This window comes from Lemur catta, chromosome 15 (genome assembly GCF_020740605.2).
Source record: "Lemur catta isolate mLemCat1 chromosome 15, mLemCat1.pri, whole genome shotgun sequence".
Classification (NCBI taxonomy): domain Eukaryota; kingdom Metazoa; phylum Chordata; class Mammalia; order Primates; family Lemuridae; genus Lemur; species Lemur catta.
In genome coordinates this window covers 36,251,420-36,269,521 of record NC_059142.1, presented here as the reverse complement: position 1 = coordinate 36,269,521, position 18,102 = coordinate 36,251,420, and the positions used below count along the sequence as shown (strand labels likewise).

At 52.4% G+C, this 18,102-nt stretch overlaps 2 protein-coding genes across 3 annotated transcripts; one reads left to right on the top strand and one right to left on the bottom strand.

Moving 5' to 3' along the window:
* Positions 1-116: 116 nt before the first annotated feature.
* Positions 117-7,200, top strand: PNPO (pyridoxamine 5'-phosphate oxidase). Its single transcript, XM_045526300.1, has 7 exons — positions 117-405; positions 1,328-1,452; positions 2,873-2,972; positions 3,806-3,859; positions 4,109-4,237; positions 4,566-4,636; positions 4,861-7,200. Exons 1-7 carry the CDS (start codon positions 268-270, stop codon positions 5,027-5,029), a joined length of 786 nt encoding a protein of 261 aa, XP_045382256.1. The 5' UTR covers positions 117-267; the 3' UTR covers positions 5,030-7,200.
* Positions 7,201-9,575: 2,375 nt separating this feature from the next.
* On the bottom strand, positions 9,576-13,628 carry PRR15L (proline rich 15 like). Of its 2 annotated transcripts, none has more exons than XM_045526299.1 (2): positions 13,525-13,628; positions 9,576-10,686 (listed from the first exon to the last, which is right to left on the bottom strand). In XM_045526299.1, exons 1-2 carry the CDS (start codon positions 13,550-13,552, stop codon positions 10,355-10,357), a joined length of 360 nt encoding a protein of 119 aa, XP_045382255.1. In that variant the 5' UTR covers positions 13,553-13,628; the 3' UTR covers positions 9,576-10,354. The 2 variants fall into 2 exon arrangements, with proteins under 2 accessions (XP_045382255.1, XP_045382254.1); XM_045526298.1 differs by having other exon boundaries at positions 9,576-10,689; positions 13,525-13,597.
* Between the last annotated feature and the right edge of the window lie 4,474 nt (positions 13,629-18,102).

The following is an 18,102-nucleotide window of genomic DNA, read 5'->3' as shown; positions in this document are numbered from 1 at the left end:
AGATGCTGCCCATTGGCCGCTGGGTTTCTCTGTTCTCGCTCTAATTGGCCTCGCTCCGGGTAAACGCGAACCAATGACCTCTCCGCGTCTGTCTCCCTCCTCCGATCCTGGACTCCCATTGGCTCCCAGGACTTGGGACCTGTTAGCTTGGCTGGGTGACTGGCAAATCCTTCCTTCCGCGGTGTAGACACCTGGGCTGAGAAATTGGTTCCGAACCCAGCGGAACCCAGCGCCAGGCAACGCCAGGTCACGTGGCCGGCGGCTCCCATGACGTGGGGACTGCGGGGCGTCACCGCGACGTTCGGGCGACCTGCCCAGTGGCCAGGCTACCTCCGCCGCCTTTTTGGTCGCGGTGCTGCCATGGACCTGGGACCCATGCGCAAGAGTTACCGCGGGGACCGAGAGGTGCTGGCGCCGCCGCCCAGACAGGGCCTCCTGCAGGGGGCGGGGGAAGGGGGGTGCCCGAGTCATGGAGGCGAGGGGCGTTGGAGAAACCACACGGGGCTTCTGGGGCCACCCCCATGGGAGAAGGGGTATTCAAAAAGACAACCACTGGGGAAGGGGTTCTGGGGAAACGTGGATGCAGATGGGTTCAAGAGGCAGCTTGTCCTAGCCGTAAGAGCACGAACTCTGGAGCCTGCCTTAACCTCTCTGGGCCTCAGTTTCCTCATCTGTAAAGTGCCAGCACCTGCCTCATAGGGATGTTATGTATGGACTTAGATATTTGTAAAGTGCTTAGAATAGTGATAAACAGCTTACCAAAAGTTTGATAAATTAAAAAGTGGAATATGGGGAAGGGGGCATAGCTCAGAGAAGAGGGGAGGAGAAAGCTTTTAGCTTCTGCCTTCAGTACCTTCTGCTCATCACTTGGAATTCTTTTCCTTTCCCTCCTTAGCATAGGCACCAAGAGAATGGTTTTGAAATTGGGGTCCAGAGCCGTGGTTACCAAATCGGCTTGCATGTGAGCATTTTCAGAAATGCTTGTTTAAAATGCCATTTATCATTAAACCTCAGACCTACTGAATGAGAAATTATGGGAGTGGAGCCCAAGAACCTCTTTTTTTTTCTTTTTAAAGCTTCCCAGCTGATTCTGATAAACAGGTTTGACACCCATGACATGAAACCCTGATTCATCCGTCACTAGCTTTAGGACTGGGCATGTTATTTGACCTTTTTATGCCTGTTTCCTCAATTGTAAAATGGGGCACAGAATCTACTTCCTAGGGACTGTTTTTTATTATGACATCATTGAGTTACTATTTGAAAAGTGCCAGGTATATAATAGCGCAATAAGTGTTTATTATATGCAATAAAACTCCATTCCCAGGCATTTGAGGAAGCTCATCTGACCTCCCTGGACCCAATGAAGCAGTTTGCTGTCTGGTTCGAGGAAGCTGTTCAGTGTCCTGACATAGGGGAAGCCAATGCCATGTGTCTGGCCACCTGTACCAGGTGAGTATAGCCACAGTACTCCTGTCGGTGGGTACAGATGAAGTAGCAAACTTAGGAAGCTCTCAACTTGATGGATGCCAGTGTTATGGTTTCAGCTCTGTTATTAACATGCTGTGTGGCTTGAGGCAAGGTACTTGTCCTCTCTGGCCCTCAGTGTCCTTACCTGTAAACCAAAGACCAGACCACTAAGTTCCATTTCAGTGATACAATGCAGTGCCTTGTTCATCTCTGCCCTTGATATAGCCACACGCAACCCTTGCCTCCCTCATCTTCCCATCTGTCCAAGCCCTGTGTGCCCTTCAGCAGCTATTTCTCCTAGGACCTCTTCATGAAGCTCTGTCCTCTTGAAATCTAGTACAGTGCTTGGCTGTATCATTCATTTGATAATCATATGCCCTTTGAGACACTCTCATATTGGCTTCTATTCAACTCTTCTTGTCCCCGCTCATTTGAAGGCAGGGCTCTTGTACTGTGCCTGTGGGTATCCCCCAAGCTCTGAGCAGATGAGCTGATATGAGAGCACATTCTGTGATCACTAAGCCGGATGATTGCATTATTGTTGGTCCCTGTCTTTATGGCATTAGTAGTTTGCTAGGGCTGCCATAAAGAAATACTATAGACTGGGTAGCTTAAACAACAGGAGTTTGGCTGAACAAGGTGGCTCATGCTTGTAATCCTAGCACTCTGGGAGGCTGAGGAGGGAGGATTGATTGCTTGAGCTCAGGAGTTCAAGACCAGCCTGAGCAACAGAATGAGACTCCGTCTCTATTAAAAATAGAAAAATTAGCTGGGCTTCCTGGTGTGCACCTGTAGTCCCAGCTGCTTCGGAGGCTGAGTCAGGAGGATCACTTGTGCCCAGGAGTTTGAGGTTGCAGTGAGCTACAGTGATACCACTGCACTCTACCTGGGGCAACAGAGTGAGACTCTACCTCAAAACAAACAAAAAAACCCCAGGAGTTTGTTTTCTTGAAGTTCCTGGGGGCTAGAAGTCTGAGATCAAGGTGCCATTGGGGTTGATTTCTGGTAAGGTCTCTCCTAGTGGCTTTGCAGAGGGGCTGTGGTGTCTCTTCTGCTTCTTACAAGGACACCAGTCCTATTGGATTAGGGCTCCACCTTTACAACCTCATTTAACTGTAATTACCTCCCTAAGGGCCCTATCTCCAAATACAGTCACATTGGAGGTTAGGGCTTCAACATATGGATTTGGGAGGTCACAATTCAGTCTATAACAGGGCCTTCGGCAGTGGTGTTATACTTGTACCTACAGGACAAATCCCAAGGAGCACATGGGAATAGGTAGACTGACAGCTGAATGAGAGAGACACAGCTGGAGGGGGTGCTCAGACCCCTTGTAGGGAAGGGAGACTTACAAGGACTCTGAAGTGGGCTGTGACCACAGTGCTCTGCTGTTTGCCCCTAGAGATGGAAAACCCTCTGCCCGCATGTTGCTGCTGAAGGGCTTTGGCAAGGATGGTTTCCGCTTCTTCACTAACTTCGAGAGTCGAAAAGGAAAAGAGCTGGTGAGGGTTCACAGCAATCCTTCCTGGGGCCTGCAGGGCCCAGCCCTTGCCTCCTCAGTGGCCTTCTCCTGCTACTTCACACCCCAGGCCACCTGCTGTCTTTGTGCAGGTGCCCTCCTGCCTTGAGGCATGTGCACTTGCCTGTGCCTTTGCCATGAATGAACAGATTCTCTTTCTTACCAGCACTACCCCTGGAAGCCATCTGATAGATACCTAATGACACCTTCAGGCCTCAGCCCACGTGTCACCTCCTTGGAAAAGCCTTCCTCAACTCTTATGCTGAGTCAGCAGCCCCTGGTGCTATTTGATGTCATCATAACTTGCAACTTTCCTTTTTGCTCTTTTTTTGGTTTTTAACTGTGCATTTATTTATGTGATTATGTGACTGATGTTTGTCTCTTCTGCTAAACAGTAAGCTCTGTGGAAGTAGAGGCTACATCTATACCCCTGGCACCTCTCCTGGTTGGCACTTTGCATTCAGTGAATGAATCCAAAATGAGTAGCCCTCCCTGAGTCCATGCCAGCCAAACATGCATTTTTCAGGACTTGAAAATCTAAGGGTGGGAGAAATGGCCAAGCCTCACTTTGGTGTCAGACCAGCTTAAACCCAGCTCCACCACTTACTCTGTGAACTTGAGCATGTTACTTAGCATCTCTGAGCCTGTCTCCACATCAGCGACAGTAGGCCTACCTTTGGGGATTTGAACGAGATTGTTATAGTGAATGCATCTGCTGTGGGCCCACATGCTGCAGATCTCCTGCCTTCCCCCTGCATGCTGGCGGCATTCTCTGCCTGTCCTGATGGCTGTCTATGGATTCTCTTTCATTTCCAGGACTCTAATCCCTTTGCTTCCCTTGTCTTCTACTGGGAGCCCCTTAACCGTCAGGTGAGTGAGCTTTCCCCGGACAGCCCTGGGTGGCTGGGTTTGCAGGGCCTGAGTTTATGGATGAGCCTAGTAAGGTTTCCAAACTGGGCAAGCATCCTACCTGGGCACTCTGTCTCCCAAATAGCTCTCAATTAGCCTGCCTATATTTGGAGCCAGGAGTGGTGGAGCTGTCGATAGAAGAACAGAGAGGAACAGGGCCTGTGCTGGGAGGGCAGGGGGCACCATTCAGCCGGGGCCTTCCCTGAGCAGGTGCGTGTGGAAGGCCCTGTGAAGAAGCTGCCCGAGGAGGAGGCTGAGTGCTACTTCCACTCTCGCCCCAAGAGCAGCCAGATTGGGGCTGTGGTCAGTCAGCAGAGTTCTGTGATCCCTGATCGGGAGGTGAGTGGGGCTCCTCTGTAGTCCTCCAGGTGTCGGGGGCCTTGGCTCATCCCCAGAGGCTGTCCCCAGGGGATGCCAGGGCATTCTCTGTTCAGCAAAGTGAAAATTATGAAAAGGACCATCTCCCTGGGGAAGGTGAGGGTGGGGAATGGGGAAACAGGCCTCCTGTCTGACCCTCCAATTGACTGTGTCTTCCTAGAGGACAGAAGCCACTCTTCCTGCTCACCTGTGTCCCTAGCACCTGGCCCAGTGCACATGCTCAGTAAGTCCTTTTTGAATTGATCATTGACTGGGCCTGGCCCTTCCTCTATCTCCCTCCCCTGGACAGTATCTGAGAAACAAAAATGAGGAACTGGAGCAGCTCTACCAAGACCAAGAAGTGCCTAAGCCAAAATACTGGTGAGTGATACTTGATGGTCATCTGGAAAGGGACACCAGGACCCCCATGTGTACCTGAAGCCACCCTGTCTGTGGAATTGCAGATCTATTCCTCCCTGCAATCCTCAGCAGATGCGTCCCAGCAACTTCCTTCAAGAGACCCTGGGATGAAGGAGGGTGGGGATGGGCGACTATCCTGGCTGGAAAAACCCACAGAGTGCTGAAGCCTCTCCTTCTCCTTACAGGGGTGGCTACATCCTGTACCCACAGGTGATGGAGTTCTGGCAAGGCCAAACCAACCGCCTGCACGATCGCATCGTCTTTCGGCGAGGCCTTTCAGTAGGAGGTTCGCCTTTGGGGCCCATGACCCACCACGGAGAGGAAGACTGGCTCTATGAGAGACTTGCCCCTTGACTCTGGATCTGCCACGGTGGAGCTGGGGCCAGGTGCTGAGAGAGGGTATGAGACTGGGAGCTAGGCCCTTTTAAACTCAACCTATTTCCCTCCCCACCCCTAGAGTTAGGACTCTTCAGAACTCATCTTCCAAGACGTCTGTACTCAGCTGGCTCTCAGTTGGCTGGTCAAGTGGAGTGTAACAGTGTCAGAGGATCACAAATGGGAAATAATCCCCTAATTAATTTCTTGACTTTGCATAAGATTTGTTGGAATAGCTCCCTCTTGGGGTAGCATCTGGTGTAACTTCCTTTCTGGTGAACTAGCAGACCTGTCTGTTACCATGTGAGCCATACTGGCCAAAGCCAGTTGGTCCCAGTGTAGGCATCTGAGCCAATCTAGCCAATCAGATTGTCTTGTCAATAATCTGAAATTTGGCCATGTAGGTGGTTCACATCTATAATACCAGCACTTTGAGAGGCTCAGGCAGGAGGATCACTCGGATCCAGGAGATCAAGAATCAGCCTGGACAATATAGTGAGACCCCGTCTCTAAAAAAAGAAAATGGAATTTGAAATGCTGAGACCCAGAGCCTTGGGAGTCACTGTAGCCAGGTCATTAATAACATTGAAGAAGCAACAGCCTCTGGCTGCTGCTGTTGCAATTCCCTGAGCTGCCCTGGGTCCCTCCTTCCCAGGTCTGTGTTATGCATTTCCTCTTCCTGCCTCAACACCCCACTATCTCTATAAATTCTTCTTTTTTTTTTTGGCTTAAACTAGCTAGAATCAATTTCTGTTGCTTGCAACTGAAAGAACTGACTCATTTACTGATAGGATATTTTTATAGCATTGCCCTTACTGATTGCTGCCTTCCATTATTTGAAACACAGCAATGTAGAAAGAGATTAATATTCCCTGTAGCTCCAAGGGACCCAGAGGGGGAAGTTGCAGAGAAGTAGGTTTCATCTCAATATGGGGAGAGATTTCAAACAGTCTAACCTGCCTAATAGGGAGTGTTCCGTCACTAGACATTTTCAATCCCAGTCAGTCAGGAATTTTGTAAAAAGGATTTTGGTGCCCACATCAACAGGCCAGGAAGATTTTAATCAAGCTTTGCTGTCTATGTTTGTTTATGGAAAAATGCACATATTTCATTTTCCAAATATAAAATTAAATTATTATAGAGATTATGCTCTTCAGACTGCTCAGACATCCCCTTCCCCTACTCCTCACCTCCCCTGAGGGTGATTTCTAGATCACTGGTTGTCACCCACACTGGAATTACCTGGGGGGCTTTAAAAATCCAGATGCCTGGGTCCCAGCCTCAGAGATGATTGAACTGATCTGCGTGCAGCCCGGGCATTAGGAACTTTAACAGCTCCCCGGGGAATTCTGTGCAGCCAAGGTTGAGGCCTGGTCTGTCTGGACCCTGCTTGCTACCCAGTGTGATCCATGGGCCAGTAGCATCAGTGTCACTCGGGAGCCTATTAGAGACGCAGACCCTTGGGATCACCTCGGACCCACTGAATCTGATTCTGCATTTTAACAAGACCCCCAGGTGATGGGTTGTCCTGGCCTCAGTCTCTAAACCCACAATCTCCCACCCTCACTGTCTTTGACCCTTTAATAACCCCTGGCTGAGTCTTGTGCTGAACTGAATTTGCTTTCCGTGAGCACCAGCCTGCTGACCAGAGACAGCCTGGATGAGCAAGCAGCCTACAGGCCACAGAGAGGAGCCAGGCTGGGTAAATGTTTGCTGTGACTAAGCCAGGATCAGAGAATGACTATTATTTGCACTGGTTGGCATTGAACTTGCAACTCTGTAAACTGTGCTTCCTTCCACTGTATGGGCGTGTGCTTCAGTCCCTGTTATTAGCAGGGCTCGTCCAAGGGCAGCCCTCCTGTGTTGATGGCCCCTGAAGCCTGAGTGCCAGAAGGCACCTTAACCTGAGGCCACCTACAGGAGTGGGTGCCCTTACCTGCCTTGCCCTTTTTGTTCTGCTGTAGGCTGTGACTTTTGTTAGTAAACGTGTGTGTGTGCCCACGTGAAGAATTGCTGCACCCCACTTGTGTTATTGGGGGCTGAGTATCCCTCCAGCTTTGAGCCTGGTCTCAGCTGTTACCTTTTCAATTCTCTGTCCATCCAGTCACCGTGCCAAGTCTGTAATAAAAGCCCGTTAGCCGTATGTGATATTAATGTTCAACTTGGCCTTGTCTTGCCCCCCCACCTTCTCCGGGAGGAGGGGAGTTGGGGAATTTAAGCAACTTGCCTCCCACCTCACTTCTCCCACCATGTAGGCTGGGCATCCAGCAGGGGGAGCCTGCTGCCCAGGGTTGGCCCTCTGGGCAGTGAAGGCCAGTTCCAGCCGGCCTCCCCTGCCCCCCCTCCTCCACTTGGGTCGAGTCCCAGTGAAACTGTGGTCGATAACCCATAGCCTTTCCCAGTCCTGTACATATTTGCGCTCTCGGTTCCTCCTCCTCCTCTCGTGTGGTGGAAACTTGCAGCTGCCTCACTCAGCCTCCCTGGGCAGCCAGATCTCCCTCCACCCAGCCCCACAGCTTAGGGGTATATGGGGACTTTCCTGTAGAGATCACTGGGGCTGTGGAGCAGGGTGGCCATACCAGGGGCAGAGGGCCCTCAGATCCTCTTACTTAGAAGAGTAATTGTGATGTTTGAGGAGGTGGCAGTACAGTGCCCTATCATACAGAATCTTGGGTCAGTGGCCCAAGGTCCATCTTCATCCTCTGCCTCAGGGTACCCAGAATGGGCTGATGTGGGAGGTGCCTATAGTCTGGGACCTCATGGGACACGCAGCCTCGAAACTGGTTGGCTTAATCCCATTGGTTCCAGAGTCTGTGTAGCCCACTCAAATGATGGTCACCTCTCAAGATCCTGAGGCCCAGACATTGTCCTCTCTCCTCCTCACCTCCCTCCCCTTCTGCAGAAGGTGTCTGTGCCCCTTTCTTTGTTCTGGGCCTCAATTTCCTGTCCCCCAGCAGAAGAGAATCAAGAGTGTAAGGGCCGTGTGGGGCAGTGGCCACGCACACAGGCCAGCCCTGGCTTCAGTCCCAGCTCCACCACTGCAAGTGCCTGGGGACCAAGGGCGAGTGATTTAACCTCTCCCAGTCTCAGCTAACTTGTCTGGAAAATGGGGACAGTGGTGGCACCTGTCTCAGGTGATGAGAAGATTAAGTGAGGAACCTAGGGCATACTTGTTCCAGGGCCACCTGCTAGAAGCACTCCATAAATGTGAGCTGTTAACACTGGGCAGGGCTGCGAGTGGGGGAAGGTCTGGGCTCCTCCGTGGGAGGCTTTATGGATTGAGTCATTGGTGAGATCCTAGAAAGTTCTGAGTAGTGGGGAGGGGTGGGGGAAGAGGCCTTGGGGAAGGCAGCACCCCTGAGCCTGCCTCTGTCCCTCCAGCTCCTGATCTCCCTCACTCGTCCTCTGAGTTCCCCTGGCCTGGGTGAGGCACCTAACAAAGGCCCCCTTGTATGGGTCTGTTTGTTTGGGTAATAAATTCCCTGAGCAACAGCTCCCTGGGGTGGGGTAGCCCAGCGGCCAGCAAGGAGCGGGCCTGGAAGCTGCAGGACCACATTGTTTAGTGGCCACCTTGGTCTCTCCCTGTGTTTCCACCACGAGCTCCAGAGATTTGGCCAGCTTTTTCCAGTTCCCAGCTCTTGTGGCTTAAGAAAGAGCTGGACCTAACGTCATAGGGAGAGAGCCCGCTCCTCTTCCTTAACACATTAACTGCCATGCCATGCCAGTTGTTTTTAACTCACTCTAGTTTTGCCCCTGGGGCCACATAAAGCATATATGAAATCTTACTTGTTGATATTCTTATTGTTACAATTAATATTGACAATTTAATTCTAAAAACGTGGACTAAATGAATAGAAGTTAATAAATTTCATTTTTCTATTTATGCTTACCTTCAAATTATACTCAAAGTTTTAATTCTATTTTCATAATAAAACACTGGCCCCAAGGAAACGTTTCTGATTTTTTTGTGTGGTAGTTAATGTGTTAAACTGAAGCTATGGGGTATGGTGGAGTTCCTTATAAAAGAAGGGGGTAGGAAACCAATATTTAACTGAGCACCTACTATAGGCCACTTAGTACTGACCACTCCCGATGAAAGAGGCATTATTCCAGCCCCCTTTTACAGAAAAGGGAGCTGAGACTCACAGCAGTTTTCTAAAAAATGTTCCCAGGGTCACCCAGCTACTAAGGGGTGGAGCCAGAATGCATCCTGAGCCAAACCCTGACTTTGGGGTTAGTCACCAAAGGTCTGCCCCACACTCTTGGAGCACCTGTTGGCCTCTCGGCTGGCCAGAGAGAACTGACCACTGAGGTGTAACTAGCTCCTTCCTCTGCTCCCCCATCCCCCATACTAAGCCTAGCTTGATGGTGAAATTAGTGACCCAGTTCCTACATTGTCACACCTGGGGACCCTTCCTGAAGCTTGAAAAGAACAGTCCAAGCACAAAGGCCACTTTAACTCACATGAAGGGTGATAAAGGCATGACAAATAGTCATCTCAATAAATGCAAGACAAGAACATAAACAGGTTCTCTGCTTTTGCAGCATTGTTTATTACGAAGAGAAACCTATGATTTTTTTTTTAGATGAAATTTGAGGCCCCAGGACTCATCTCTGGAGCTGATCTGTCTTATATACTAGTAGGGAAAGAAGAGGAGGAAACTGGCTGCTTTTAGCTCCTACCAGTTTGGACCCTTGGCCTTCTGTGGCAGGCCCCATGGAGTGCCAGAGTTTTCTGCCCCCTCCACACCTGGGGACAAAGTTCCAGGAAGTTTACACTTGTGCTAGGAAATGAGCTCAAGTTCAGTGTCTCTGCCTCCGGCTCCACAGAAACCACCCCCCATCACGTGGCTTCTGGAACATGTGCTCTTCTCAGGATTGGTCCAGGGAATAGTCACAGGTAGAGAAAGTAGAGGGAGCGGCAATTCAAACTCACCCTTGACCCTGTGCCTGGGGGGAGGTGAAGTCTGTCCAGCTTCCTTTCTCGGTTCCCTGCTAAGTCCACCTCCCCGCCGGCCCTGCCATTGCTTCAAGGAGGGCTGTCTTTCCTAGGTGGTCGTGTTCACCCTTAAACTGGAGTGCTTTGTATGTGTCAGGGGAGGGTGGGAGGACCCTGGATCTCCCAGGCCTAAGAAAAGTGAGGCATGTAAATACAAACCTAACAGCCAGACATTTCGTCCCAGCGGGCGTCAACTGCCCCCACAGTGGCTTTAGCTCTGACCAATGAGGCCAGCGTGGCAAGCTCCTGTCTCAGATCCAGCTGATGGCAGGGAGCCAAGAGGTGCTAGCATTCTCCTTGGCCCTTCACTGTCCTTTGTCCTCCCGGCCATCAAAGAGGCTGGGGTTCTCCGCCAGTGTGGGTCGAACTTTACTCTTCTCCTTGAAGCGGCCTGAATTGGAGACTTTGACGTGCTTGCCTTTTGTGCCCTTGTCCACAATCTTCCCCAGGCGGGTGTTAAAGTCGCTGTTGGGGCTCCCGGGGTCCGGCCCTGAGGGTTCTGTACCTCCCTCCGTTTGGGCATAGCTGTCAGGGATCTCATACAGCACCTTGGGAGTGGATTTCTTTTTCCGGAGGAAGGTCAGCTTCCACCAACCAACTTCAGTCATGGCGCTCCCTGAGCCGAAGGTGGGGCTTTCTGCTGGAGCAGGGTGGGGGAGACAAAAGGGTCAGTCAGAGGAGGTGTGGGCACCTTTGGACTAGCCCTCCCTAGACTCCTAATCTAATCATGGGCTTTTTTTTTTTTTGAGACAGAGTTTGGCTCTGTTGCCCAGGCTAGAGGGCAGTGGTGTCATCATAGCTCGCTGCAACCTCAAACTCCTGGGCTCAAGAGATCCTCTTGCCTCAGCCTCCCAAGTAGCTGGGACTACAGGCATGTGCCACCACACCCAGCTCATTTTTCTATTTTTTATGGAGACAAGATCTGGCTCTTACTCAGCCTGGTCTTGAACTCCTGACCTCAAGTGATCCTCTCACCTTGGCCTCCCCAAATGCTAGGATTACAGGCGTGCACCACCATGCCTGGCCTAAGTTTTGTATTTTTTGGTAGAGTTGGGGTCTAGCTATGTTGCCTAGGCAGGTCTCAAACTCCTGGGCTCGAGCAATCCTCCTGCCTTGGCTTCCAAAAGTGCTGGGATTACAGGCATGAGCCACTGCACCCAGCCATCATGGGGTATATTATGAATTAAAGAATTGAACATGGGCCTGGCTGAATAAACCCAGGATGCGGGTAAGTGGGGCGATGCAATGCTTTTGGAGACTGTGAGAAGAGAGAAGGTTCAAAATCAAGGCTGAGCACAGTGGCTTACACCTTTAATCTCAGTACTTAGGGAGGCTGAGGAAGGAGGATTGCTTGAGCCCAGGAGTTTAAGACCAGCCTGGGCAATATAACAAGACTCCGTCTCTACAAAAAATTTAAAAATTAGCTGGGTGAGGTGGTGTGCTCCTGTAGTCCCGGCTACTCAGGAGGCTGAGGCAGGAGTTCAAGGCTGTAGTGAGCTTATTGTGCCACTGCACCCCCCCAGCCTGGGCAACAGAGTGAGACCCTGTTTCTAAGAAAATAATAAATTTTCAAAAAAATTCAAGGTCGACAGGGAAGCCACCCGAGCTAGGCAGGGGGCCACAGGACAGACACACAGCATTGCCTTGTAGGATTGGAGGGAGCTTTGAGATCATTCCTACCAGGCCTCTCAGGGCTGCAGGCAGGTGGACAACTTGCCCAGGTTACACAGCATCCAGGCCTTTGACACTGCTCCCAAACTCTTCCTGCTACACCACCAGGCCCTGCTGCCAGGTGTGGGCAGACTGTTGACTGGTAGCACATGGACAGAAACACCGTGTGCATTTTGCTTGGAATTCATTACAAAATTAAATAGAATTTGTGACATTCCAAGCAATTTGAACTTCCCCGTGGTGACTAGCAGGGCTAAAGCATCTGTAGAGCTTTTCATAAGGGGAAGAGTGGGGACCTCGGGCTGGGAGTGGGAAGTCCTAGTCCTAGGAACTGTCCTACCCTTGTGACCTCTGGCAAATTACTTCTCTGAGCCCCAGTTTCCTCACCCATCCCATCCAGTCCTAGCACTTAGCTCTACCGTTAATCCCGGCGTACAGAGGGAGCCATGCTTTGCAAAGTAAAACTTCTGACAACGCGAATAATTATTGAGGCTGTCTCCCTCCCCCACCAAGCTTCCACAAGGACAGAAGTTGGGCAGTTAGGTGGAGCCCAGAGGTACAGGTGAGACGTGGTCAACACAGGTTGTACCATCTGTAAGGGCACTGAATGGGGCAGGGTGCAGGGGTGAAATCAGGCTTCTCAACTGACAGGTGACGTCCCCTGACACGGAGCTGCCTTCCCAGAGGGCCTCACTTTTTACTAATTTCCACAAAGCTGCTGGCGAGCTCGTGGAGGTTCTTGGAGGTGAGGTTGCCTGGACAGTGGCTGCGGTGCGTAAGATAGGAGCAGGGGACAGTTGACTAGAGGAGGGAAGGTCGTGACAGAGCAGGCAGAGGCGTGGAGACTGTAGGTGAGGTGGGCGCTCTAGTTCTCGGGACCACGGAGGAGCGTGCAGCAGCCAGTCAGCATAGGCCAGAAAGCCAGGAGGTCAGCCAGCCCGGGCCCAAATGTGCCATCTCCTGTTAAAAACGGGTGGTCTTGGCTGGGCGCGGTGGCTCACGCCTGTAATCCTAGCACTCTGGGAGGCCGAGGCGGGCGGATGGTTTGAGCTCAGGAGTTCGAGACCAGCCTGAGCAAGAGCGAGACCCCATCTCTACTAAAAATAGAAAGAAATGATTTGGACAGCTAAAAATATACATAGAAAAATTAAGCTGGACATGGTGGCGCATGCCTGTAGTCTCAGCTACTCGGGAGGCTGAGGCAGGAGGATCGCTTGAGCCCAGGAGTTTGAGGTTGCTGTGAGCTAAGCTGATGCCACGGCACTCTAGCCCTGGCAACAGAGTGAGACCCTTTCTCAAAAAAAAAAAAAAAAAAACAAAACGAGTGGTCTTCACTATGTTTTCTAAAAAGACCAGACAGAAATATTCCACTTGACTCATAGTGGTTTTCTTTATATAGAAGGAGTAAAGGATGTTTTCTCCTCTTTCTCCCCTCTAGTTCTCTTTTTTTTTTAATTAAAAAAAATTTTTTAGAGATGGGGTCTCACTATGTTGCTCAGGCAGGTCGGAAACTCCTGGGGTCCAGCGATCCTCCCACCTTGGCCTCCCAAAATGCTGGAATTACAGGCGTGAGCCACCACACCTGGGCTCCCTTCTAATTTTTTGATTTCCAGAATTTCCATAATGAGTATGGCTTTTTTGGGGGAGGGGGAAGCACGTCAAATTCAGGAAAAATGAAAGCAGGATGCTGGCCCAGGCTCGCAATGAGTTGAATGCCTGTGTCGAGTCCTCGCTGCTGTTGTCCCCTGACCCTCCATACTCTCACCCCCTCCTCAGAGCACAGGCCCGAAGGACCCCTTCCCACCTCTTTGTCCGGGAAGCAGCTCCCACATTGCCAGCTCTGTCCCTTTAGCAGGACTCAAGGAGCAAGAAAAGCCGAGGGCAGATCCGTGCAGCTCCCACTCAGAGAGTAAAGGAGAGGGTGAGGGTGGCCAGGTAAATCCTTTCAGGGCACCCTGGAGAGGTAAGTGCACCAAGGGACAGCCTGAGAGGTTTGCTTTGGCAACTTGCCCCACCTGGGCTTAACACAGCCTTACACAGAACTTGGTGTTCCAGAATGGGTTTCTGGAAGGAAGTGTGGGGAGGGCAGGGAAGGAGGGACAGGGCGCTCGCTTGGTCTGTGGGTATCCCAGTTGCTGCCTTGTCTGTGGCAAGGTCCATGGCCCCACCACCGCCCATCTGGAGCTGCCAAGGAACTTGGGGTATGGAGGAACAGAAGACCCAGCTGCTGAGCCCAATATAACCGCTAGATTTCCTAGCTCCATGGGAGAAAGTGGCTTCTGCTTGTGCCAGTACAAATGTACCCATTTTAACAGGTATTTCAAGTTGGCATCCACAGGACTTAACTCTCCTTGAAGTAAAGGGAGACACAGATCACAAGGAACTTGTCAGAAAACATAGACAAGAATAGCCCATGTGCCCTGCCCTGGGGCCTCCAGCAAAGCACCGAGGCACCGTGCTCCGTGCCCTGGTGCTCTGTGCCCTGGCCTCGCTAGGATGCTCTTCACCAGGCCCTCCTATCTCTTTCACCCAGGAGGACGTGTGAGACCGGTAGGCAGGTGTTTGCCCCTTTGGGCAAGCCTGAGAGGGAAATCTGAATTTGCAAAACAGATTCATTAGCGGACTATTCTTTGCTTTAGAAAATAATCCAGCAATAGGATTCTTTAGATAAATAGTGATGATAAAAGATAGTGTAAAATCTGATCTACTTTAAAAAAAAAAAGGTGATGTGATATCCAAACTTCCCAGATAGCCAAAGTTGCAAAGAGCAAGACAGCTACAGCTATGCACCCATGCCTAAGCACAGAGGGGGTTTGGGGGAGGGAGGTTGGGTGTTTGGGATTTCTAACAGCCAGCATTTAGTGACATGTGGTGGGCCCTGCAGTCTGCTTGTGCAGGGCCCTGAGCTGGCCACGCTGAGGGCTGGGCCCTTGCCCTGGGGCCCTGCCATCCACGGGATAATAGAGATCAGCTCCTGAGGACGCCAGTGCCACCTCTGCTGCTTGCACAGCTTTGGGGCCCATGAAGGGCCTCTTGGGGCAACCTGCCACCCCCTGCCATTGGCGGTCAGCACTCTGACATGCACGTGGCTGCCCCAGGACAGGCCCCTCCACCCCAGCTGGGTTCTGTGAGCTGCTCTGAAGAGCTTTGCCTAGACTGCACTGGGCCCCTTCTGAGCTGGGACAAGTTAACCATTGACTGGGGCGGGGGTGGAGGGCTGGAGGTGCGGGTCGGGGGTGCAAGTCAGCTTCTGTGTTGTAAGACAAAACCTGGAACCCACCTCCCCCATCCTTCTGCAGGGCCCCTAATGCCACTCGTCCATACTGGAAGAGACTGGGGTACTCTGGATTAGAAAGGGGAGATGTTCCTACCAGACAGCAGGAAACATGCTCCAGGCTGGGGGGTCAGAATGGGTGGCCCCAGGTAAGCAACGGTTAGTAGAGACCTGGTCTGGAGTGAAACTTTCCCATCAGGAGCTCTGTTGGAGGCCTGGATTGACTCCAAGAAGCCAGTGGGATAAGTCCCAGTGGAGACAGCTTGCCTGGGTTCCCCTTCCCCCTGGGCTTGTCAGCCACAGAGGCAGGGCTGGGTGCCCAGACTGGAGACTGTGCCTTGGTTTCCCCACCCACCAGCCCTCTGCCTGTACCTGTAATCCCGACTGCTCCGGGCTGGAGGTGAGACCTTCCCTAGAGAAGGAGTTGAGTGTAGGAGCTGCCCAGGAGGGTGAGACTGGGGGAGGAGGAGGTGCCTCCAGGGTGTCGCACCAGGCAAGGCTCAGGCCAGGAGAGGTGGGTAGGAGCAGCTGCACCTCAGGTACAAGAGAAACAGGTGCAGGAGCAGGTACCTGCTCGCTCCGCTGCTGCCGCTCCTGGAGTCAAGGTGAACCTGAAACCCAGCTCCTCCTGGCTAAGTAAACAGAAGCAGAGGCCGGCTCAGGCTGATGAATATTCATCACCCCAGAAATCCAATCCCGGCGCCCCTGCATCCACCCAGAAGCCAAGGTCCTCCAGGGACTGCTGAGCCAGAGGAGGGAATCCCAAGGGAAGTCCGGGGTGGGGGTGCACAGGAGCCTCTCTCCTCAGTTTCCCCACTCTCGGGTGTCTGGTTGCACCCTCCCACTGTAGCCAAGGTCGCCCCCACCCATTTCATCCTCCAAAGAGGCTCAGACCCCTCTCCAGCATGGACCACGACCTGGATGTTGCCCAGGGCACAAGCGGGAAAGGGTTAAGGGCCACTGCTCCCATTGGCAGGCTGGGCAGGGGTGCACCCCAGCTTCTTTTGAACTCCCTGAGTCGAAACCAGTCCCTGGTTAAACTGGTTGGCAGACCGGTTCCCAGGCTGTCCCTCCCCTGCCAGAAGCCTCAAAGAGGGTGCTGGGTGGGGGGCTGTGGTTCGCTCCTGACCTGAAGGGTCCCTCCTCAAGATCTCCCTGGAGGGAAAAAGGGGGCACCAACCTGCTCCGTGGACCAGGCTCTCCAGACCCACCTCAACCTCAAACATCCTCACCCCCCCTCGTTTACAGGTGGGCTTCAGGACCCTTGAAATTATATGCAAAATTCCATGCATGTGGGCAGGGGGGCATTGATCTTTCTGCATAGATTATATTTTTATCAGACTCTCAAGGAGAGCTGTGACAGCTTCCCCACCCCCAAAGTACCACTGGGTTCAACTGCCCCAAACTTCCAGCAGTCTATTGGAAGGGCCTTGCTGGGTATTATAAAGCTGGCAAAACCCGGGGCAAGCTCTCAGGGACGGGGGAGAGGTGGGGCCCTGGGGAGGCAGGAGGAGAGGGAAAGGCAAGAAGGCAGGTGATGGGCACGTGGCTTGGGGCAGAGGCAGCGTGTGTGCACTCGGGGGGGGCGTTGTCCTCACTGATCTGCAGCCACACTCCCCCTGCAAACCCAGCATCAGGCAGGACAGCGTGTTGCCCTCACCGTCTGCTGCGTATTTGGTGTCCCTGGAGCTTCCCAGTGCTGCCCACTGTGACACTCCATCCACCCGGCAGCTACCTGCCTCCGTGGACTGGGTGTGCACTTGCCAGACACAGAGCAAGGCACTGGGTAGAGAAAAGGCATAAGAGCCCCCCTGTCGCTGGCTTCCCCCTCCAAGTTACATCTTAAATCACGATTAACCAATGCTCAAACCTGCCCCACCATCTCCAATCCTGCTTCTACTTGCTCCAGACCAGAAGGATGGTGGGATGGGCTTTTGCCTGGGGGACAGTAACCGAGGTCAGTTCCTGGTTTCCCATCTGTACAGGAAGGGGCTTGTCCTGGAGGTGCTCATCCTCCCTGCCTCTGCGATCCAGGCCTCTCTGATGTCTGAGACCCAGGGGGGCAGATCCTGTTCTCTCAGCCTCATGCTGGAGAAGGTGCCGCAGCAAGAACTGCAGCGGCAGGTCCGCCTGTGTGGCCTTCCCTTCCAGAGCACTTCCAGGACCAAGTGCAGGCCCGGGAGGCCCCAGCTCCTCCTCCTGGGAGGGACCAGCCTGGGAAGCCAGGCCCAACCCCTGGCCTTCAGAGGATTTATTTCTGGGAGGAGAAGGGTGGGGGAGTTTGAGATAAGGCTGTGAGCTATGAATATAACTCCCCACCCACAGGCCACTTTATTGCTTTATAAAAATTTTCACCTTTAAGTGCACCTCCCTAAAACTAGGTTCAAGTGTGATATGCCATGCACAAACCTGCGGCGCGCACGTTTTCAGAAATGTGACGTTGTTGAGGAAATGTGACGTTGTTAAATTCATCTAAGCGAGCCCCAAGGACCTTGGTGCCCTGCTGGGGCACACAGCCACCGGGCTGTTGGATTATAAATCCTTCCCGTTTGGGCTGGGCACGGTGGCTCACGCCTGTAATCCCAGCACTTTGGGAGGCCAAAGCGGGAGGATCACTTGAGCCCAGGAGTTTGAGACCAGCCTGGACAACATAGGGAGACCCTGTCTCTAAAACAACACATACAAAAATTAGCCGGGCGTGGTGGCGCATGCCCGTAGTCTCAGCTACTCAGGAGGTTGAGGTGGGAGGATCACTTGAGCCCAGGAGTTTGAGGTTGCAGTGAGCTACGATTGTGCTACTGCACTCCAGCCTAGGTGACAAAGGGAGACCCTGTCTCTGAAAAAAAAAAACCAAAAAACAAATTCTTCCCATTTTACTGACCTCCAGAGTAAATCTAGGCTTCAGGGACATTTCGTTCCCAAAACAGGGAGAACAGAGGAACTGCTATTCTCCTCAGCACTCCCTCTTTTCTGGAAGGCCAGGAGACTGGAGATCCAGAGGTGACGAGTGGGGCAAGGCGGACGACCTCTAGTGGGCTACGCCAGGTCCAGCAGGGAGGCAGGGGAGGGCGGGCAGAAGCTGCCTTCTGACCCAGGTGGGTAGTAACA

Bases quoted from the DNA above. Each gene is read 5' to 3' on its own strand.
- PNPO (XM_045526300.1), top strand. From the start codon at position 268: ATGACGTGGGGACTGCGGGGCGTCACCGCGACGTTCGGGCGACCTGCC. The intron at 3,860-4,108 runs GTGAGTGAGCTT...TTCCCTGAGCAG, and splicing joins GGGAGCCCCTTAACCGTCAG to GTGCGTGTGGAAGGCCCTGT. The intron at 4,637-4,860 runs GTGAGTGATACT...TTCTCCTTACAG, and splicing joins GTGCCTAAGCCAAAATACTG to GGGTGGCTACATCCTGTACC.
- PRR15L (XM_045526298.1), bottom strand. From the start codon at position 13,552: ATGTGGGAGCTGCTTCCCGGACAAAGAG. The intron at 10,690-13,524 runs GTGGGAAGGGGT...ACCCTGCTCCAG, and splicing joins GCTGCTTCCCGGACAAAGAG to CAGAAAGCCCCACCTTCGGC.